General features: G+C 55.5%; 1 protein-coding gene across 2 annotated transcripts in view; it reads left to right on the top strand.

Annotated features, from left to right (window-relative positions):
• The first annotated feature begins 19079 nt into the window (after positions 1-19079).
• Positions 19080-23151, top strand: part of VAV2 (vav guanine nucleotide exchange factor 2) — a 187869-nt gene continuing 183797 nt past the window's right edge. For both annotated transcript variants that reach the window (XM_055541592.1, XM_055541591.1), the window contains exon 1: positions 19080-19391. In XM_055541592.1, the coding sequence (XP_055397567.1) occupies positions 19188-19391 (204 nt within the window). In that variant the 5' untranslated portion in view covers positions 19080-19187. The remainder of the gene's footprint in view (positions 19392-23151) is intronic.

Here is a 23151-nt window from a genome sequence, read left to right as displayed (position 1 = left end):
TTCTGGGGCTCCCCTTGTAGCTCAGTCGGTCAAGAATATGCCTGCAGTGCAGGAATCCTGGGTTCAATCCCTGGGTCGGGAAGATCCTCTGGAGAAGGAAATGGCAACTCACTCCCGTATTCTTGCCTGGGAAATCGCATAGACAGGAGAGCCTGGTGGGCTGCAGTCCATGGGGTCGGGCACTACTGGGCGGCGAACACTTACTCGCGTCCTTCTGCCGCTGCTGTTGCTGTTGCTCCTAGCATTCTTGCTCCTAGTGAGCGATACCGTTATTTTGGAATAATTACATGTTCTCAGTCTGGGCCTCCCACTCACCCCTGTCAGCCAGCCGGGCCAGGTCCCCATTCTTCCGCACCCGGCCTCCAAATCGTATTCCAGTAACACGCTCCTTTCGTATCTTCCCCTTTCCTTACTGAACTTCCCTTACTGAGTTTTATGGTTTCCCGCCACTCCAGTACTCTTGCCTGGAAAATCCCATGGACGGAGGGGCCTGGTGGGCTGCAGTCCATGGGGTCGCTAAGAGTCGGACACGACTGAAGTGACTTGGCGGCGGCGGCAACGCTAATTAAGGAAGTGGACAGAAGGGACGTTCATCGAACACTGAGCTCGCCATCGTAGGATCCACGTTCTTGACGTTCTTTGCAAGGACACAGAACATATACAGAAGCTGGTCACAGGCCAGACCATAGATTAGTTTCAATACGTTTCAAAGCATATAAGTCCTACCTGGAAAGGGTCACAGGAAAAGTAGTCTATAAAACAGCAATAAAAAGATAACTAGAAGAAAACCCATATATTTGATTATTTTGAAATATATTCTCAAGCCCACTCAAGGATACCAAAAAGCAACCTCTGAATTTCTTATGGGTCAAAGGGAAACTCACAATACAAATTTTAAGCTATTTTAACGGAATGGTGATAAAAATACAATATATCAAAATTTGTGGGATGCAGTTAAAATCACTCCTGGAGGGAAGTTTAGAGTCTAAAATGCATATACAAGAAAATATACGTATATATGGTGTGTTTGTGGGGTATATGGGAGCTCTGTATTGTCTTTGCAATTTTTCTGTAAATCTAAAACTGTCCCCAATTAAAGTATAAGAGCTTATTTTTAAAATTAGTGAAAACGAAAGTCACAGAGGTGAGAAAAAATTAATCTATATCACTGATGAGGGACTTAGTCAGGGTCCTGCTGGAAGACAGAAGTCACACCAGTGATTTGACCAAAGAGAAATTAATAGAAGGGATTGCACATTAGGTACAAAGGTGTTAACAAGGTCACTTGTTAACAAGGTTAAAATAAAAACCTCTGAAGTATCTCAAGGTGGTAACTTCAGGAAGCAGAGGACCAGAGCGAAGCAGGTGGAGTTATGAACATTTGGAAAGTCAGAGGAGGGACGCCTAAGAGCTGCAACTCAGACTTTTGAGGAGGGGGCGCTGGCAGTCGGAGCTGGTGTCTCTGCACCAAGAGGAGGGTCCCAGCAGGGCGAGACCCAGACCCGGAGGATGGGGTGCCAGCCAGCCACTGGCCCGAGCGGTAGCAACAGGATGAAGTGGACTTTGTGCTCGATGGAGAAACTGCAGACTGGATTCAGCTGCTGCTTCAGGAAAAACGTGAGGAATCGTGGCCCAGGGAGCTGCCAGCTGCCGGCAGGAAGCAGAGACGAAGAAGCAGGTTCCTTCTCTCTCCTTCGGCTTTCTGTCTACCTCCAGCACCCTCTCCTGACGGATCCCACTGGTCCCTGCCTCACGAAGCAGGCTGTGAAGGCTGTTTAGATCTATGGTTCAAGGCAAAGGTTTATGGGCACAGGCAAAACCTTCCTCACTGGCATCTCTTTATTCAGCCTCCATCCACAGGTTTCTATACACATTTGAGCTTCCATATAACAAAAGCAAATCAGACAAAAACCTAACTCTCCACTTCTGCCTGATACGATGCAACTATCTTTCATACGAGAGTGGAATTGTCTCACCATCAACAGACAAATGGATAAAGAAGATGTGGTGTATACATACTCAGTGGAATACTGCTGCTGCTGCTGCTAAGTCGCTTCAGTCGTGTCTGACTCTGTGCGACCCCATAGACAGCAGCCCACCAGGCTCCCCCGTCCCTAGGATTCTCCAGGCAAGAACACTGGAGTGGGTTGCCATTTCCTTCTCCAATACTACTCAGCCATAAAAAAGAATGAAATTATGGCATTTGCAGCAGCATGGATGGACCTGGAGACTATGATACTAAGTGAAGTAAGCCAGAGCGAGAAGACAAATATCATTTGATGTCACTTATAATAACCTCAGATATGCAGATGACACCACCCTTATGGCAGAAAGTGAAGAGGAACTCAAAAGCCTCTTGATGAAAGGGAAAGTGGAGAGTGAAAAAGTTGGCTTAAAGCTCAACATTCAGAAAACGAAGATCATGGCATCTGGTCCCATCACTTCATGGGAAATAGATGGGGAAACAGTGGAAACAGTGTCAGACTTTATTTTTCTGGGCTCCAAGATCACTGCAGATGGTGACTGCAGCCATGAAATTAAAAGACGCTTACTCCTTGGAAGGAAAGTTATGACCAACCTAAATAGCATATTCAAAAGCAGAGACATTACTTTGCCAAAAAAGGTCCATCTAGTCAAGGCTATGGTTTTTCCTGTGGTCATGTATGGATGTGAGAGTTGGACTGTGAAGAAGGCTGAGCACCGAAGAATTGATGCTTTTGAACTGTGGTGTTGGAGAAGACTCTTGAGAGTCCCTTGGACTGCAAGGAGATCCAACCAGTCTATTCTGAAGGAGATCAGCCCTGGGATTTCTTTGGAGGGAATGATGCTGAAGCTGAAACTCCAGTACTTTGGCCACCTCATGCGAAGAGTTGACTCATTGGAAAAGACTCTGATGCTAGGAGGGATTGGGGGCAGGAGGAGAAGGGGACGACAGAGGATGAGATGGCTGGATGGCATCACTGACTCGAAGGACGTGAGTCTGAGTGAACTCCGGGAGTTGGTGCTGGACAGGGAGGCCTGGCGTGCTGCGATTCATGGGGTCGCAAAGAGTCAGACACGACTGAGCGACTGATCTGATCTGATCTGATACGTGGAATCTAAAAAACAAATGATACAAATGAATTTATTTACATAACAGAAATGGACTCACAGACATAGAAAACTAATTTATAGTTACTAAAGTGGAAAGGTGGGGAGGGATACGTTAGGAATTTGGGATTAACAGATACTACTACACATAAAATAGATGGACAAGGACCTGCTGCATAGCGCAGAGAGCTATATTCAATGTCTTGTAATAACCTATAATGGAAAATAATCTGAAAAAGAATATACATATATGTATATGCTGAATCAGTTTTCTAATACCTGAAATATTGTAAATCAACTATACTTACATTTTAAAAAATAAGAAAAAAAAAAAAAAAGAGCGAGACTGTCTTCTCCCCAAATAGAGGAAGTACAAAGTCCTACCAGTGATGGTGTCCATTTCTGGGCTAGGTTAATTACTTTTCCTGTTCAGCCTCCTTCTGTCTGAATATTCTTTCAGCTGAAACTAAATTGCGAAATTAACTTCCAGCACAACTGTATTGAAAGTCATAAGGGAAGTGAGGAAATAGAAGAAGAGCTGGGTACAAATATGTACATACTTTACAGGCAGGCGGAGATGTGAATTGTTTCTGTGCTTGTTTCTGTAACAGTCAGGAGGGGTTTCCTTTGCCTCCAGCAGCGTCTCAGCTGGTCGAGGTTTGTCTCGTGGGGTGACTTATACCTGCATTCCTGAAGGGCACTAACTCGCAAGTGTCCTCCTGTCCATCTGTCTGTATCTATTATCTGTCTATCCATCTCATCTATCTCTCTATCATCTACCCATCTATCTGTCTATCTCTATCATCTGTCTGTCTGTCCATCTGTCTGTCTGTCTGTCTTTGGTGACTACAACTTTCCGTGAACTTTGCTACTGCTAGTAGGAATACGAACATGCTCGTGCCCTGGGGAGAAGCCTCTGGGTTCTCAACATAGTTCTTCCTGCCCTCAACCTCAATGTGAAGCAATGACTCACCTTCTCCTTGGTATTAGGGCTTCACCACCCCAGTTGGCTCTGATTGGTTGGTATCAGGAGGCCCAGATTTAAGTGGCAGGCTCATCTTCCACATCAAAGAGCTACTGATGTTCTCCCCGAGGGGGTCTTCCTCTCTCCGACCCCACCCCACCCCGAGAACCCACCTTCCAAGCGTCAGAGCTCAGAGATGTGGGCAGAGTTAGAACTGATGTGAGGCATTGTTGGAGGGCCTCTCCCAGCTCCACCCTTTGGTTCCTGGCCGCCTGTGGTCAGGCTGTAGGGGAGACGCGTTTGTCTCTCATCCTCTGTGCATATGATATCGAGAGCCTTCTCTGCACTGGACGGGCCTCAGAGACATGTGTCCACCAGGAATACAGATATGATCTGTGTCCTTTCTGAGTCCATCGCTGGGCTCTTCTTCAGATCTCCTTGTCATCAAGCTCCTAATCCTTTTCTTCCCAAGCCCTTGACCATCTGGCCAAACCAGTAGCAACTACTTGAGAATCAGTGTAGGTCTATGCAATGGAGGACTATTCAGTCATTTTTTGAAAAATGAAATACTGATACATGCTTCAACATGGATGAATCTTGCAAACAGTATGAAAAGTGAGACAAGTCAATTACCAAAGACCATTGTATGATTCCATTGATCTAAAATGTCCAGGACAGGGAAACCAGGGAGACCGAAAGTAGATCAGTGGCTCCCTAGGGCTGGGGATGTGAGAGTTGGACCATAAAGAAGGCTGAGCACCAAAGAATTGATCCTTTCAAATTGTGATGCTGGAGAAGACTCTTGAGAGTCCCCTGGACTACCAGGAGATCAAACCAGTCAATCAGAAAGGAAGTCAAGCCTGAATATTCATTGGAAGGACTAATGCTGAAGCTGGAGCTTCAATACTTTGGCCTCCTGATGCGAAGAGCTGACTCATTGGAAAAGACCCTGATGCTGGGAAAGATTGAAGGTAGAAGAAGAAGAGGATGAGATGATTAGACAGCATCACCAATTCAATGGACGTGAATTTGACTGAACTCTGGGACACAGGAGAGGACAGGGAAGCTGGGCGTGCTGCAGTGCAGGGGGTCGCAGAGTCCGACGCAACAGAACAGCAAAGGCTGAGGCAGAGGTTGGGAGAGAGTGCAGGGCAATAGCTAATAGGCTCAAGGTTGCTTTTTATTTGTTTTGAGGTGGGGTTTCCGGGGTCTTTTTGAGGTGTACGGGCTTAATTGCCCATGGAATCTTGGTTCCCTGAGCAGGGATTGTGCCTGCGTCCCTTGCATTGCCGAGTGGATTCCTAACCACTGGAAAGAAAAGTGGAAGTGAAAGTCAGGTCGCTCAGTCGTGTCCAACTCTTTGGGACCCTGTGGACTGTAGCCCCCGAGGCTCCTCCATCCATGGAATTTTCCAGGTAAGAGTACTAGAGTAAGTTGCCATTTCCTTCTCCAGAGGCTCTTTCCCATCCAGGGATCAAACCCCGGGTCTCCCACATTGCAAGCAGATGCTTTTACCGTCTGAGTCACGAGGGAAGCTCCTAACCCCTGGACCACCAGGGAAGTCCCTGGGGTTGTTTTTAAGGAGGCTGAAATGTTCTAAGGGGCTTCCCTGGTGGCTCAGATGGCAAAGAATCTGCTTGTAATGCAGGAGACCCACGTTCGATCCCTGGGTCGGGAAGATCCTCTGGAGAAGGAAATGGTGACCCACTCCAGTATTCTTTTCTGGGAAATCTCATGGACAGAGGAGCCTGCTGGGCTACGGTTCATGGAGTTGCAAAGAGTTGGACATGACTGAGCGACTAATACTTCCTTTCACCCGACATGTATCGTCATCAGAATGGGGGGATGAACTGGGGCGTGTTCACACAAAGGACTACTCACCGCAGTGAAGAGAAGTGAACTCGAGCATGTACAGAAACGCGGCTGAGTCACAGAGACAAACTGAATGAACCGCTTGTCAGGTTCTGACCCTTGACCTGGCCCTGGTTCCGTAGGTCCTGACTCCACAGTTTTGCAGTAAGCTGCCCCTTCATGTTTGATGCGTGATCCTGTAGGTCAGATTTCACAAAAACAAGTTTTAATTTTTAAAAAGTGAATTACAGGTCATGAAAAAGTGATACCTACTAGTCCCAGGCATCATGTTATTTCACTATAAATATGTCCTTTTTTTTTTTTTTTTTTAAATTCTGTAGCTGTACTGTGTGCCTTACAGGGGACTAGATCCTTGACCGGGGATCAAAGCCGTGCCCATAGCAATGAAAATGCCAAGTCCTAACCACTGGACCGTCGCCAGGGAATTTCTTGTTGGTGTTTTTATACAGAATCACGGTAGTGGGGTCACAGGCTGGTGTAACAACTCTTCACCAATATCTAACATCTGGTCAGTGTTCATATTTGCTGATTATCTGATAAATGTTGTCACGTGTTTAATTTGCTGGAGAGGTGGTCCGAGTATTTGGTTCCCTGTCTCTTACACCTCCTTTTTTTTTTCTTACACCTCTTTCTGTGCTGCGCCTGCCGCTTTCTCCCTAGCCATCTAGTTGTTGAAGACACAGATCGTGTTTCTACAGCCCGTCCGCATCCTGGATCTGGCTGACCCGACCCCCTGGCGTCACTCACATGTCCTGCTTTCCTCTGCGTGTTCTGAAAACTGGCAGGTGGCGCTCAGCCTTGGTCAGACGAAGGCCTGACTTGTCAGCGAGGCTGCTTCATGAGTGGTGCTGTGAACGCCCCGGCACATCGTGAGACAGGAAGGACCACATGGGTGCTTCTCTCTCAGTGCTAGCATTGACCGCTGGCCTTGGCTGTGGGCAGCCTGACCTACTCATACAAAAATCCCCCCCGGCTTTCATACTGACCTACTCATACAAAAATCCACCCCGGCTTTCATACTGACCTACTCATACAAAAATCCACCCCCGGCTTTCATAGGATAACTTTACCTGCCCAGAATGATCGTAACTGAGGTCCGTTCCTCACTAAGGATTGCAAATCAGGGATCATCCAATTCTAATTTTCCTTCTGCCTCTGTTTTCTGGAATTCTCCTGAAGGCAGAACTTTCTTCATCGACTCTTTTTAAGTTTTTATTTATTTACTTTTGGCTGTGCTGGGTCTTCACTGCCCTGCAGGCTTTCCTCTAGCTGCAGCAAGCGGAGGCCACTCTCTGCTACGTTGCTCGGGCTTCTCACTGCGGTGGCGTCTCTTGCTTGCGGAGCACAGGCTCTGGGGCACACGGGCTTCAGTTGTGGTTCCCGGCTCTTGAGCACAGGCTCAAATAGCTGTGGTGCGAGGGCCTAGCTGCTCCAGGGCACGTGGGGTCTTCGTGGACCAGGGGCCGAAACTGTGTCTCCTGCATTGGCAGGCAGATTCTTTACCACTGAGCCACCAGGGGAGCCCTTTCCTCAGCTCTCAGGTTACCCCGAAATGCAGTTCATACGGGAGAGGCAGAATAAGTGCTGTATCCTTTCTCTCTTTATTTTAATTAATTTTTTTAATATAAATTTATTTATTTTCATTGGAGGCTAATTACAATATTGTATTGGTTTTGCCATACATCAACATGAATCCGCCGCAGGTATACACATGTTCCCCATTCTGAACCCCCCTCCCACCTCCCTCCCCGTACACCCTTTCTCTTTATTTATCAGTTCAGTTCAGTCGCTCAGTCGTGTCCGACTCTTTGCGACACCATGAACCGCAACTGAATAATGAACTGGTGCTCTGCCAACTTCCAAAGGGATTTTTTTTTTTAAGTCAGGGATTTTAAAAAAATATTATCAATAGGACCTCCTGAATTTGAATGCATTTGATGTCTTTCAGTGAATGGCCTTGATTATGTTTTTGATTCTTAAGATTTTCCACGCCTGGCCAGCAGGAAGCCAAATTTCTGGCAGGGCCACCGCTACCCCCCTCCAACCCCGTCCAGACGCTGTGGGCAGAGGCCTCTCTCCGAGCTTCCAATGACTGCCGCCAAGGCTTGGCACCCCCTGGCAGAGAGACCCCCATCTCTGTCTCGATCTTCCACGTCTGGAAGACCCTGGCCTCCCCACATCTCCCTGTATCTGTCCTACACGTCTCTAATAAGGACACTTGTCACTGGATTTAGAAAATCCGGGATGATCTCGTCTCAAAATAGCTAATTACACCTGCAAAGACCCCCTTTTGCGAATAAGGTCGCAGTTTGCAGACTTCGGAGTTTGACGTGACGGTGCTTTCAGGGCCACCATTCAACCTGCTCTAAATCCTAACTTGGAAACTGGTTCAGGGAAGAGGGAGGGAAACTGGGATTGGTATTTGGCCAGGCTGTGGCTGAAAGCAATGAAAATCCAGCTTTATTAGCACATGGGACAAAAAGGGCCATGTGTGTGCCGTGCTAAGTCGTTTCAGTCGTGTCTGACTCTGTGAACCCGCCAGGCTTCTCTTCTCTGTTCATGGGATTCTCCAGGCAAGAATACTGGAGTGGGTTGCCATGTCCTCCTCCAGGGGACCTTCCTCACCCAGGGATCAAATCCGAGTATCTTACATCTCCTATATTGAAAGGCGGGTTCTTTACCACGAGCACCACTTGGGACGCCCAATAGGGGCCATCAGTTCAGTTCAGTCGCTCAGTCGTGTCTGACTCTCTGTGACCCCATGGACCGCAGCACACCAGGCCTCTCTGTCCAACACCAACTCCCGGAGTTTACTCAAACTCATGTGGATTGAGTCAGTGATGCCATCCAACCATCTCATCCTGTGTCCGCCCCTTCCCCTCCTGCCTTCAATCTTTCCCAGCATCAGGGTCTTTTCAAATGAGTCAGTTCTTCATATCAGGTGGCCAAAGTATTGGAGTTTCAGCTTCAACATCATTCCTTCCAATGAACACTCAGGACTGATTTCCTTTAGGATGGACTGGTTGGATCTCCTTGCAGTCCAAGGGACTCTCAAGAGTCTTCTCCAACACCACAGTTCAAAAGCATCAATTCTTCGGTGCTCAGCCTTCTTCACAGTCCAACTCTCACATCCATACATGACCACAGGAAAAACCATAGCCTTGACTAGACGGACCCTCGTTGGCAAAATAACGTCTCTGCTTTTTAATGTGCTGTCTAGGTTTTCATAACTTTTCTCTCAGGGAGTAAGCATCTTTTAATTTCATGGCTGCAGTCACCATCTGCAGTGATTTTGGAGACCAAAAAAATAAAGTCTGACACTGTTTCCACTGTTTCCCCATCTATTTGCCGTGAAGTGATGGGACTGGATGCCATGATCTTAGTTTTCTGAATGTTGAGCTTTAAGCCAACTTTTCACTCTCTCACTTTCATCAGAGGCTGTTTAGTTCTTCTTCACTTTCTGCCATAAGGGTGGTATCGTCTCCATATCTGAGGTTATTGATATTTCTACCGACAATCTTGATTCCAGCTTGTGCTTCATCCAGCCCAGCATTTCTCATGATGTACTCTGCGTACGTTAAGTAAGCAGGGTGACAATATACAGCCTTGACGTACTCCTTTCCCTGTTTGGAACCAGTCTGTTGTTCCATGTCCAGTTCTAACTGTGCTTCTTGACCTGCATACAGATTTCTCAGGAGGCAGGTCAGGTGGTCTGGTATTCTCATCTCTTTCAGAATTTTCCACAATTTGTTGCGATTCATACAGTCAAAGTCTTTGGCATAGTCAATAAAGTAGAAATAGATGTTTTTCTGGAACTCCCTTGCTTTTTCCATGATCCAGCAGATGTTGGCAATTTGATCTCTGGTTCCTCTGCCTTTTCTAAAACCAGCTTGAACATCTGGAAGATCACAGTTCACGTACTGCTGAAGCCTGGCTTGGAGAATTTTGAACATTACTTTACTAGCGTGTGAGATGAGTGCAATTGTGTGGTAGTTTGAGCATTTTTTGGCATTGCCTTTCTTAGGGATTGGAATAGGGGCCATACAGCTCAGTAGACCGTCCCCTGCACTTCCCTGAGGGAGGGGCCCGGGGCAGGCTCTGGTGGACAGAAGTAGTGCCCAAAAAGGACGCGCGCTGCTGCCCTGTGGGGCCCTCTTTCAATGGCTCTACAAAAGAGGATGGAAAGCTGAGACTCCTCTGTTTTAGTCGCAGACACAGACTGATATTCAAAGATGCCATCAGCCAGAAGCAGAGGAGTGCTGTCTCGGAAGGCAGAGGCCTCTGGTAGTCTTCAGGCAGGGGAGGGCTAGCCCTTAAGGGAGTCTGGCCGCTTCTGCTGGCCAGACGCTCCAGCGGGAGCGTGGGCGGCTGGTGTCCCGGCACGCTGACCTAGGTGTCCCTCGACGCCCCCTGCTCTCGTGCAGCCCCTGGTTCTCGGTCAGGACCCTGATCTTGACGCAGGAAACGTGCTGACTGCAGCCTCCCCGGGACCTTTGCACCCTTCCTGCCCTGCAGCTCCAGGGGACAAAGTCTCCTTATATGACGTCCCTTTAGGGCTGCTCCACCTCTGCCTCAAGCGGTGATGAATCCCTCAGCCTTTCACAGACTTCCGCGGGTGCTTTCCCAGGTGCCCGCAGCAGCCGATGTTTCTGTGCTTCCCCTAATTGCTCTCCCCTCTGCGGCTCAGACAGTGAAGCATCCGCCTGCAATGCAGGAGATGGAGACCCCAGCTCGATTCCTGGGGCAGGAAGATCCCTGGGAGGAGGGCGTGGTGACCTACTCCGGGATTCTTGCCTGCAGAATCCCATGGACGAGGAGCCTGGTGGGCTATAGTCTATAGGGTCACAAAGAGTCGGACACGACTGAGCAACTAACACACACCATTCAAATGCTTGAGATACCGCCCCCATCCCCGGCACCTTCCATTCTGTGGGTATCCGTCCTGGTTCACCGCCCAGGAGAGTTCTAGCAATCCTTGCCTGTGCCGGGCACCCTACTCACCCCACTTTCTGCCGGCAGTGGGGCTCTTGCTATCGGTGGGTGGAGGCCAGCTGGTCAGTTGTAGCTGCTTGTCCTGCTTCCTGGCCCCCAGTGTTGGGAGTGGGGTTGGGGAAACAGCAGGATCGGTGTTGTCTGGAAGGAAAGGCGGGTGGGGTGCCTAGGAAGCCATCAGGCTGTTCCTGACTCCAGGTTTGGCCCCGTGCTGGCCAGGCCAGCGGGCTTCGGCCCCTCCCTGATCAGGCCAGCGGGAGGAGCAGGGCACGCAGCCGGGCTGGGCGTCGGCACAGACCTGTCCTGACGGCAGCCACAGAGAAAATCCAGGCTGTGTCTGTCAGAAGCCCAGGTGCGCGGGCATCCTGGTGCCACAGGCTGCCAAGGCGGGATGCAGCTTGAGAACTGTGACCCACCTCTGGACCCTGAGGGGTGGCGGAGAGGAGGCCCGGGGACTAAGGCAGAGCAGATGGTGGCCACCCAGAAGTGTGGTAAGCGGGCGTCTGACAAGGCTCACGTGAAAGTGTGAGAGGAGGAGATGCCAGCGCTCCGCCCTGGTGGACACACCGACACCAAAGGACAGACCCTTGTGCAGTGGCCGTGGCCGAGGGCGTGAGCGGGGCCACGCGCGGAGCGGCGGCCCTGGGAGGACCAGGCCGGCTGGGTCGGGCTCTGCGGCCAGGTCCGGGGGTGGAAGTGGCCCGTGGCCTGCAGGGCTGGCAGCGGGCAGGACAGTGGGCAGCAGGCAGCACAGCCCTCTCCCCAGGAGGCACGGATGGGACGGCTCAGGGGAGTGGAGGCCTGTCTCTAGAGGGCCGTGACCATGAGCCACGTATGGCCCCTGAAGTCTTGAATGCGGTTTCTCCCACAGAGGAGTCGAAGTTTGAATTGCATTTAATTGTAAATAGGACTGCCCTGTGGCTCAGATGTTAAAGACTGCCTACAATTCAGGAGACCTGGGTTTGATCCCTGGGTCAGGAAGATCCCCTGGAGGAAGGCGTGGCAACCCACTCCGGTATTCTTGTCTGGGAAATCCCTGGACAGAGGAGCCTGATGGGCTACAGTCCATGGGGTCACACAGAGTCAGACATGACTGAGTGACTAACACTTTCACTTTTCTCAATTGTAGTTAACTTAAACTTGCATACTCAATTCAGTGTGGGGCAAACTTTTATGTATATTTGAAACAACTTGGGTACATGAATCTATTGTTCGACGATACATTTTCTGAACTTCAGTAAATACAGATTAAGCAGTTCTGATGACAATTTAGCGTTCCGGCTGGAATGTGCTGGGAGTGTAAGACATACACTGGATTTTGAAGGCTTTAACATGAAAAGAAAAATGTAAATATATCATTAATGAGTTTTGAGGTTGATTACATGTTGAAATGATAATGTTTCAGATGGATGAAAATAAAGTGAATTGTTGAAATGGATTCCACCTACAGGGAGTTATCATTCAGCCATAAAATATAACGTAGTAGTTACATGGGCTGCTTCCCAGTTGGCTCAGACAGTAAAGAATCTGCCTGCAATGCAGGAGATGTGGGTTCAGTCCCCGGGTCGGGAAGATCCCCTGGAGAAAGGAATGGCAACCCACTCCGGTGTTCTTGTCTGGGAGATGCCATGGACAGAGGAGCCTGGCGGACTACGGTTCAGTTGGGTTGCAAAGAGTTGGACACGGCTTAGAGACTAAACAGCAAGTTATTCATGGACACTACAATGAGAATGAGCCTTGGCATTATCCTGAGTGAAAGAAGGCCAGGCGTGACGTGATTCCATCTAGATGAAATGTCCAGAAGAGGCAAATCCATGGAGATAGAAAGTCGGTTACCAGTGGCGAGCTCTGGAGTGGGCAGGGCGCTGGAAGGGCCGCTGAGGGGCATGGCTGTCTCTCTGGGGCGATGGGCGCGTTCTAGGATTTGGAGCCTTCCTGCTGGGTCCAGAGGCTGGGTCTAGCAAGCGCTTCCCTTGGCTGTGCTGATGTATCACCCCAGGAGGCCAAGGGCAGGACTGGACTCAGGAAGGGCAGGGCAGACCTACCCTAGCCGGCTCTCCCTGACTGTGTTCCGAACACCACGGCCAGCCCTCGGGTCCTGGAGCACACAACCAGCCACCTGCGGCTTGGGGCTTCCCCGGCAGGACTGGACTTCTGTCCTTCGTCGAGGTGGCCTGTGGGGGTCATGATGACAAGGGTGCTGCAGAAATCCAGGATCTGCCCCGAATCCCAACTGCTCAGCCTCTCGCCTGAAATGAATTGAGTCCTGGAGACACACCCATCACCACCCCGCCTTAGAGCCGGAAGCGCCCTGTGCCCGAGCCCGAGCCCGGCTCTAAGGAAGGGTCCCCAGGCGGGGAACGTCAGAGGCCGCACTTGGAGGCACGCCCCGGGGACCACGGCATCCTAAGTCAAAGCAGCGAGAGGTAAGATGCCTGCATTCTGCCTCTTCCAAAAGCCCGCAGCCAACAGTTCAGTGGGTGCAGTCTGACTCCACGGCGGGCCAGATGGTCTTTTTCTACACCTATGGTTTCCCGGGAAATCGTGACAGCTGAACTTGCATGATGTAGCTACAAATGGAATTTGCAAAATGTGTGTGTTCATGTGGTTTGGACGTGAGAATAGTTCCTTCGCCGAGTCATGTTGGGAAAAGTCAAAACATTCGCTTCCTCTCCCCTAAGAACAAGGCCGGGGCTCAGTAAATGCTTTCTGGGTGGAGGATGTGGGGGGGGTGGGGGGTCGGATGGGTGGAGTGATGGAGGGGTGGGTGGACTCTGGCTTCGGAGGGAGGTGCTTGCAGGAGAAGCTGGACCCTGGCTGGAGAATAAGGGCCCTGTAGTGTTCTTGCCTGGAGAATCCCAGGGACGGGGGAGCCTGGTGGGCTGCCATCTATGGGGTTGCACAGAGTCGGACACGACTGAAGTGACTTAGCAGCAGCAGATAAGAAGCACTGAGACCTTGCAGCAGCCCTGGGATTTTGGGGGAAACCTGGGCTGAGGAACCCCCTGGCTCTCAGAGGACGCCTGTGTGGCAAGGAAGGGTCTGGGCTGTTTGCGTGGGCGGAGAAAGCTCCCCAGTCCTTCCACTCGGCCTGTACCACGGCCAACACGTGGAGAGACCCCCAGGTCCTCGTTCAGAGTAAAGTCCCAGTGCTACCCCAGCGATGAGCTCTCCTACTGATCAGGGGGCTCCACGGGAACTCAGGAGGCCTTGTGGGGCAGTTGTGGGCTCAGGTCACCCCCCCGGCACACACGCACACCAGGTGTTGCTGCCCCGGAGCCGTCACGCCATCAAGGGGAAGCAGAAGCCAAGGCTCGGCTGGAGGCGTTACAGGACAGACTCGGTGTCCAGACCAGGGCTCTGACCCTGCCGCTGCCCAAGGCCTGACCTTGGGCCCATCCTTGAGCTGTGGGCTGTCCCCTGACAGCGGATCAATAACAGCCTGGAGCTGGATGGTCATTCCACGTGAGGCGGAAGTGGGGTGCCCTCTCTGGGGTCACCTGGATCCTGCAACCACCAGGTTCCAGGAGCTCCAGGCTGGTGGCTCTTCCATACCCTGCCCTCCTTCAGCTCAGACACAGGCTGGGTCCACGGCAGCCACCCTCCGGCCAGCCCTACTGCCCCTGACTGTGCTTGCACCTGTTTCTGCAGGGGCTATGTGCATGCGAGCGTGTGCATGCAAGTGTGTGCGTGTGCGACCGTGTGCGTGCATTGCATGAGTGTGTGTGCATGTCCGTGCAAGCGTGTGCAAGCATGTATGTGTGCACGCGTGTGTGCATGCGTGTGCGAGCGTGTGTGCGTGTGTGTGTGCATGTCCGTGCATGTGCGTGTGAGCGTGTGCAAGCATGTGTGTGCATGTGTGTGCCGGCCTTTTGAGGTTGTTGCGTTCCATGCTGAGTCAGGATTTACGTGTTTTAGACACGTAGCATTTTCCTGTCTCCCTGCTCTCCGATCCTTCCAAACCAGCGTGTCAACCACCAGCTTTCTGTTCCAGGCGTGGAGACCCTTCGCCACCTCGGGGTGCAGGAGCAGGGGCCGGGGAGGCCTGGCGTGTGGACCCGGCTCACTGGCGCCTCGCGGGGTGATGCTGCGCAGCTCCCAGTGTGCTGGGTTTCTGCATTTAATCACTCAGGACAATAATGACTACTGTCACTGTGAGGCTTAGCGGAGGCCAGGTGACGCAGACAAAGCCCTCAGGCCAGCCATGTAGCGCTCAAGAAATGGGAGCACCTATTCCAGTCGCAAATAGTTAGAATGAAATGCAAAGTCAGTGCTAATCTCCTGGAGTGTAATGTTTCAGATTCACATAAAGACGGTGAGATACACTGTGGATCAATAGATTATACAGCCTAGTTTTTAAACCTTTGAATCTGTTTTACCCATTTATGACTTCTATGTGAAAGAAAATATTGGATTTTAAAATTGTAGTTTTAAAATCAGCAAAGCAGTGCTTTGCTGAGCTGTTGGTTTATTTATTTGGTGTTTAATTTTTTTTTTTTTCAGCTGTGCAGCTTACAGGATCTTAGTTCTCTGACCAGGGAATGAACCCCTGCCCTCAGCAGTGAAAGCGTGGAGTCGTAACCCCTGGATTGCCAGGGAATTCCCTACGTGGTGATCCATTTAACAACTTTTTTGGCCACCTACCACGGGCTGAGCCCAGTTTGCAGTGCTGGGAGTGGACTGGGGACAGGCCAGAGATGGCCCCTGTGACCACAGAGCTGACGATCTAGGGGGATGAGACGGAGCAACAGGAAAGTGTGGAGAAGAGTGAGTCACAGAGGAAGAGAGGGTGCGAGCCATGTGGCCATCTGGGCAAGAGTCCCAGGCAGAGGGGTGGCAGGTGCAAAGGCCCTGGGGTGAGGCCCTGCTGGGTGTGGCTGAGGAGCTGCAGGAAGTGAGGTCATCGGGGGAGTAACCATGCCACGTGGGACCTGCCTGGGAAGACATCTGATTTTATCTCTGGAGAGGAGGAGCCACGAGTGCCCCCTGTCTGGGCAGGAGAGTGACAAGGCCTCACGAGGTTTGACTGGGTCTTTGCTGACTGCTGAGGACAGACCGGAGGGGCCAGGGTGCTGCAGGTGGAAGCCAAGCGGCCCAGAGAGTGGGGACCTGTGACCCTCCATCCCTACTTTGAGGTATGTGCCTCCCTGCCCCGTGGGCTTCATCTATGCCACTGGGCTGGGACTCCCAGCCTCCTGCCTCTCCTGTGGACCATCCAGCGCTCAGCACAGGCCTCTCTTGCTAAGGACAAGTGCCGTCATGTGGGCCATGCGCCTCATCGCTCAGTCGTGTCCGACTCTGTGCGACCCCATGGACTATAGTCGCCAGGCTCCTCTGTCCATGGGGATTCTCCAGGCAAGTATACTGGAGTGGGTTGCCATGCCCTCCTCCAGAAGAATCTTCCCAGCCAGGGATCGAACCCAGGTCTCCTGCATTACAGGCAGATTCTTTACCACTTGAGCCGCCTGGGAAGCCCCGAGTGCAACCTCCAGAGCACACCGTTCATTTGCAGGTCATGGGCCCCTCCCCAGGGCGCCGTCTCCATGGGACGCGATGGGCGTCGTGCCCCCTGGAGGTGTACCAGGGGTCGTCTTGGCAAGCAGCTGAGTCTGAGAGGGGGTGGATGCCGGCAGGACGTTTCGGAACAGTGTCCCCTCTCCCTGAGCTGTCCTCTGACTTGATACAGCCCAGCCGCGCTCATGACACCCACACCGAGGGTTTGGAAGAGTTCCATCAAGCTCCCTTCATTCGGTCCCACCCAGCCCCCTCCTTCAGAGCCTCCTCCGAACCCTGTGAGGTCCACGGGGCGGGTCAGTCCTCCTTAGGTCACTGGGAGTCAGGAAGACGCTGGGATTGGCTCAGTAACACACAGAGGTGAGGCCCAGGTCTCCTGCCTTGGCTCCTCTCTGGGCTAAACCCGATCCTGTAGGCGCTGGGCAGTGCCTGGCCAAGGGGCAGCCAGGTGGCCACAGTGCCCGCCGCACCCACCAGGGGGCAGCAGACGATCGTCCGTGCAGTTGGCCGGCGCCAGGCTGCCCGTGTCTCCAGCTGGGGCTCCTCCTCTGGGCTGGTTCCCTGTCCAGGTGGGAAGACGGGGAGCCGTGAGAACCCCAAGGAGCGCTCCAGTCCGCCCCCAGCACTGTGCAGAACTCCCGGATAACTACTCCTGTCCTCTCCTCACCAGCGATTCCCACAGGGAGGGGGCTGTCCACTCTATGGTCAGGGGAGGGGGGGGTCCTATCAGGGGAAGGTGTCCTGCAGTGTCTCAGATGAGGGGCGGCTCAGCTGGAGGTGCCGGGTTCTGGCTCTGTCCCCACTTGGTGATTTCTCAGGGCGATGCCGGAGGAATCCGCCTGCTGCGAGGGGCAATCTTTTGTCTTGGGCAAGGCAGGCTGGATCCCAGACCTCTCAAGCTAGCTCTTTCCTGTCCGTGTTCACGAAGCTGCCACACCCGCTTCCTCCTGGAAGGAAGGACGCCCAGACAGCAACTTGGCCTGATGTTACTCCTGCCAGGATCTGGGGTGGGGTCTGGGTGTGTGTCCCGGGAGGCCAGCCCTTCCCTCACTTCTCTGCATGGGCCGGAACCTGGCCAGGGTCCCTGTGCTTCCTCCTCGGTTTGGGAAGGGGCCAGCCTGACTCTCTGCAGAGACCGGTCCCCAGAATGGGGGGTGGGTGGCAGGGGGCCTCAGGGGACCCTTGCTGGTTAGCAGCAGACCCTCACCCTGCGCTGGCTCCTGCTCCAGGAATGCCAAAAAAAGAGGCAATCTGGGTCAGGAGGGCAGCTGCCCGGTGCTGCCCCAGGGCTCAACCCAAGTGTGGGGGGCTCAGGGATTGGTCACCCCCACCCTCACCCCAAGAATGCACCGGTCTTAGCGAGGGGATCACACTTGTCCAGGTTCACCCAGCTGAGAACCGGGTGTCCTGACAGCTGAGCCAGGATCCGCATCATTTCACTGCCAGACTGGCTCCTTTCTTCCTAGAAGTCCGCCCACCTTCGCAGGAGGCCGGCTGCTGGGAACACAGCCCACCCACTCCCCCCCAGAGGGCGTGGCCCAGGAAGGAGTTCAAGGCAGGGTCAGGGGACCCCGCAGCCAGCTTGGAGGCGGCGCCACCCAGGGCCGGGTCTGGCCGCGTCCCCTTTCCTCTCTCCCACCTACTATGTCACATATTCCATCTCCGACGCCAGGGTTTGCCCTCTGGGCAGCTGCCAGTGGCAGGCCTTTGGGTTACAGAACAGGGGAATCCCGGCTTTTGTGCGCGATCGGGGGCTTTCCTGCGGGTCCCTGCCCAGGGCACAGGACTGGAAGGGGCTCTGGGCGAGTCTCTGGCCCGTGTGCCTCCCGCCTCGAGTTCTCCTCCAGGGCCGCTTCGTGGACCGAGAGGGCGCCGGACGAGTCCGCCTAGCCTGTGCCCCCTCCAGGGTCTGTCCTGCCAGAAGGACCACGCAGAGGCCCCGCAGCGCGACAAGGGCCACCTCCCGAGCTCCTCCTGAAACGCAGGAGGGGCGCAGAGACCACGACCGGCCGTCACTCCGCAGGCGAGGTCGCGCGCCCGGGGCGCAGAGGTTCCCCAAAGTCCTGGTACCTCTCGGAGAAAGTCCGCGGGCTCGGGGCCGCGGCCGCGCCGCTGCCCCCGCCCTGCGCAACTTCGGAGAGCGGCCGCGGGGCAGGAAGTGGGGGACGAGGGGGCGGTGCCAGGCGCGCGCGCCGGCCCCGCCCCCACCCCGCCCCGGGCCGCGCCCCCGCGCCCCCTGCACCCCGGAGCCGCCGAGCTGCAGAGTCGGATCGCCGGGCACCGCGCGCTGAACCCAAAGGCGGGGCGAACAAAGCGGCGGCTGCGAGGGCGGCCCAGGCCCCGGACGCGCGGAGCGAGCGACCCTCCGGGCCTTTGTCTCGGGCGGGGCAGAAGCTGCGGCAGCCGCGGGGCGCCCCGAGCGCAGAATGAGGCGCCGGGCGGCGCGGATCGAGGGGCGCTGCGGCGGAGGGCTGCGCGGAGCCCGGCCCGGGGCCTGGAGGGACTTGCGTGTGTGAAGGGAGACCCGGCCGGCTGCCCGGCGCCCGCCCCGCGACCGCACGTGGGCGAGGAGCCGAGGAGGCGGAGGAGGCGGAGGAGGAGGGGACGCGCCGCGGCGCGGCGGGGGCCCGGGGCCGCCCGCGCGAAGCCCCGCCCCGGCCGCCGAGCCCCGCGCGGGCGGGCGGGATGCCCCGCGGCCGCCGCACTTTGGCCGGAGCGCGGCCCTGAGCTGGCCGGCCCGGCAGGCGCGGGCGCCATGGAGCAGTGGCGGCAATGCGGCCGCTGGCTCATCGACTGCAGGGTCCTGCCGCCCAACCACCGCGTCGTCTGGCCCTCGGCCGTGGTCTTCGACCTGGCCCAGGCGCTGCGCGACGGCGTCCTGTTGTGCCAGCTGCTGCACAACCTCTCCCCCGGCTCCATCGACCTCAAGGACGTCAACTTCCGGCCGCAGATGTCCCAGGTGAGTGTCCGGGCGCGCCGGGAGGGGCCCCGGTGCGCGGCCGTTCGCGCCGCCGGGCGGCCCCGGGGCCCGGATCCGAGCGGCAGCCTCGGGGACGTCGGCGGGCGGCTGGACCGGGAGCCGAGAGGAGACGCGCCCCGGGCCTCGGAGCCGGCTGCTTCGAGGGGCGATCCCCGGAGGCACGAAGTTAGCCAAAGTCCCCCAAGCCCGGGGCGCGCCTCCGCCGCCTCCAGCCACTGCCTGGGAGCGCCCGCTGCTGGGTCCGCGCCTGCCGGTAATGTGGGCACATCGAGCCCCGGCGGGGCGCTCACCACCGCCGCCCTCCCTCCTGGGCCTTGGCGTCGGGACCCAGCGAGTCCCGGCCCCTGCGGACCCCAGAGATCCGGCCGCTCCGGTGGCCTCCTCAGGCGTAGTGTCCCTTGGCTTTGCGCCTGGTGGCTGGACGCCCTGGAAGGCGAACCGACAGGCAGCGGGCCCCGGGGCCCGGCGGGAGGGGCCGGCGGAGCCGGGAGCCCTAGCCGCCGGGAGAGCGGGTGGGCCGGGGGCGCCGCCCCCTCGCTGGCCCCAGCCTCCTCCTGACCCCAGGGGGAGGGGGCAGGCAGCGCCGCGCCCCCAGGTCGTGCAACTCGGTGGGAACCAGAGCCTCTCTTGGCTTCCCCAGGACCCTCAAGCGTGGCCTTTGTCGCGGCGGAGGCGCATGTGGCTGCCCGGCAGGCAGGCAGGAAAATGTCTGCTTGGCCGGCAGGAGCTGCCTCTCTGGCTTCTAAGGAACTTGGTGAAGACTTAAGCAGAGGGCAGGCTGCTTCCTGCTCTCCTGGCCCCTCAGCCCCACCCCAACACCTCCGAGGGGGCCAGCCCTCAGCAGGCCAGCAGCAGAGCCCCTCTTCTGTGATCCTCGGCAAGCCTGGATGGACAAGGGCCCCTCACAAGTGTGACATCCGAAGTGGGCTGGGGAGGAGGGGTGGCGTGAGTCACTGCTTTTCCAGGCTGGACTGCATGGCCTCTGCCCTTTGGCTGTGACCGCGTTTCCAAGGAGATGGGGGCACCCCCCGCCCCATCCCCCAAGAGGATAGGGTGGCCGCTGACAAAGAGGAGTCCTGAGGGGGCAGGGGGCCACCCTCCTGCTCCACGGTGGTGCATGCCCCAGGGAGGGCCCCAGGCTCCCTGAAGCCAGCGCCGACCTGGGCCCTCTCAGTGCTGAGCAGCCCCAGGTCTTGGGGCCGGGCACCCTGATTGCGGGGTGCTCTCACAGATCCAGTCCTCTCCCCGGGGGGCTGGGAAGGACTTACCCATTTTAGGGCTGGAGGAACTGAGGGGAGGAGGAGCTGCTGGGGGCAGAGCTGGGCCCGGAGTGTCTGCCTCTGGCTGTGAGCAGCAGGGGCTGCCCACCCCCGCAGCTGATTGGCAGAGGGGCACAGCCAGGGCTGGGTCTTGGAGCTGCCCCCCCCCCCATGCCCGCTGGGCACTGGTAGGTGGCTGGCTCAACCCCAGTGCTGGAAATGCAGAGACTTCCTGGGGTCCCTGGAAGCCCCCCACCCCAGCCTGGGTAAAGGGGCGCTAAGGGGAGCTGGGTGGGGGTGAGGGCCCGACGGGTGAGTGTCTGTCTTCATGGCCACGTGCCCTTAGTGAGGTGGGCACCGTTGCCTCCTGCCAGTGACCGCTTTAAGGGCCTCAGTTTCCCCATCTGTGTAGTGGCCGCCTTACAGCCCTGATGGGAGGGCTCCACGAAGGAAGGTGGAGAATGTCCTTAGTGCTGTGCGCTGACTGAACGTTAGCAATCTTCCCTGGATGTGAGCAGGCACGGCCCCTTGTAGCTGACGGCTGGCCCCCCTCCGCCTGTCGTCTCATGGAGGGTGGAGCTGACCATACTGGGCTTTGTATGTCTATGACTGGCATGGGGTTGGTTGTGGGTGCTCCGTAAACCTGGCCTAGCTGGAGCGCCCCGTCTGTGTGTTCCCAGTTAAAGAACATTCTGTGGACTGTGTCTGGCTGTGCAGGGTCTGGGAGAGGAACGTGGGTTCTGTCTGTGTGGCTGTTCTTTGCTGTCTGGGGTGCTTCTGTGCCCGAGACAGAGGAGGGAAGAGGACGCCGTCCTCCTGGTCCGTGGTGATGGTATCCGAGAAAACCGCAGCTGCCCCTTCTCGCCCGTCCTGCCCTGGGCGAGGCACCGTCCTGGGAGGCACAGGCCGCCCTTGTTTCTTTCTTATTTATGTTTTTGGTTGCGTTGGGTCTTCGTCGCTGCGTGTGGACTTTCTCTAGCGCGGCAAGCAGCTGTTGGTGTGATACACGTGTGTGTGTGATCCTGTCCTCACTGCAGTGGCTGCTCTTGTTTTGGAGCGTGGGCTCTAGGCGCACGGGCTTAGTTGCTCCGTGGCAAGTGGGGTCTTCCCCGACCAGGGATCGAACCCGTGTCTCCTGCATTGGCAGGTGAGTTCTTAACCAGCAAGCCGCCGGGGAAGTCCCCACCCCTGTTTCATAAATCAGATAACTACATCTCAGAGAGGTCGAGGGAACTTGCCCCAGGTCACACAGGTAGCTGGTGGTGAAACTGAAACATGAGCTTGGGCCTCCCTTTCAGGGCTGTTTAAATAAATTCTGATTTCAGAAGCCTTTTCTCTGCCCTCTTCCTGGCTTTCTGACGGGTGCTCCTGGCCTGCTTCTCAGCTTGTCCCTGGTGTGTGTCTGTTTCCATGGGTGGGGCGGGGCGTGCCTGCCTGTTTCCTGTGGGGTCTGGCTACTTTGCTGGCCAGTGGGCGGGGCCCTTTTCCATCTCCTGGTGGCCACTGCGTGCCTCTCCATGGCCCCTGCCAGCCCAGAGGCCTGCCCGAAGTCCCCTCGTTCCAGAATGCTGCTCTGGCCTCTCCTGTGACAGGTGACATCCTATTCTCAGGGCATTAGAGTGGACCTCCGCTGGGCTGTTGGCCCTGAAGACGCGTCATAGCCGTGTGTACTTACTGAGCATCTCCTGCGTGCAGAGCCAGGAACGAGGAAGGCTTCTCAGGCAGCCCCAAGTTGCTCCTTTGTCCTGCCCTTTTGGAGCTGGCAGGGTGTGCTTTAATTTTTTTTTTTTTAAATCCAAAATGCCTGGCAGCCACCTTGGGTTTAATTAAACTAATTAGGCATGGCCACAAGCTGCTGATCCGAATACAAGATTGTGTGTGTCCTAGCAGCTTGGGTTATGGCGTCCTGCGGTTGCTGATGCCAGCAGCCAGCCCTTGCATTTAGTGTGCAGTCTCGACCTTTGGGGACCAGCCGCCCAGCCTCCTGCTCGGAGACACAGGCTGGGGAGGCAGCCCGCAGGGCCAGCAGAGAGGGCTTCCCCCGACCCACACCTCCAGCCTGCCTCGTGCCAACCCCTCTGCCCCCTCCGCCCCCAAGCCTGCGCTGGGCCCATGCTGGGAGACCGCCCCTGCTCTTGGCTTGCGTCTTCCTGTGGGAGTGAGTCTAGCAGCCACCTCCTCTAGGAAGCTGGTTCTGATTTCACTGCCTCCGGTCCTGTGGCGCTGCGAGCCTGGCCCTTGGCCTCCCGTGTCCCGGTGTGAACCTCTGACCCTGCGCTCCCCACAGTTTGCTTCAGTGACAAGCATCCCTCAGGACACACTCGCTGCTCACCCTTCCAAACCCCGGAGCTGGTTAGATTGCCCTCCGTGCCCAGGCCCGTGTGATGTGAGCCCTCCCAAGGAGTCTCTGGGCCTCTGACAGCCGTTCCCCCCCCCCACCCCCCGTTTGCTCCTGGGTCATTCTGAGCCTTCCTTTGAGA

Source organism: Bubalus kerabau, chromosome 11 (assembly GCF_029407905.1).
Source record: "Bubalus kerabau isolate K-KA32 ecotype Philippines breed swamp buffalo chromosome 11, PCC_UOA_SB_1v2, whole genome shotgun sequence".
NCBI classification, from domain to species: Eukaryota; Metazoa; Chordata; class Mammalia; order Artiodactyla; family Bovidae; genus Bubalus; species Bubalus kerabau.
The sequence above is the reverse complement of the archived record's forward strand: the minus strand, read 5'-3'. Positions and strand labels throughout refer to the sequence as shown.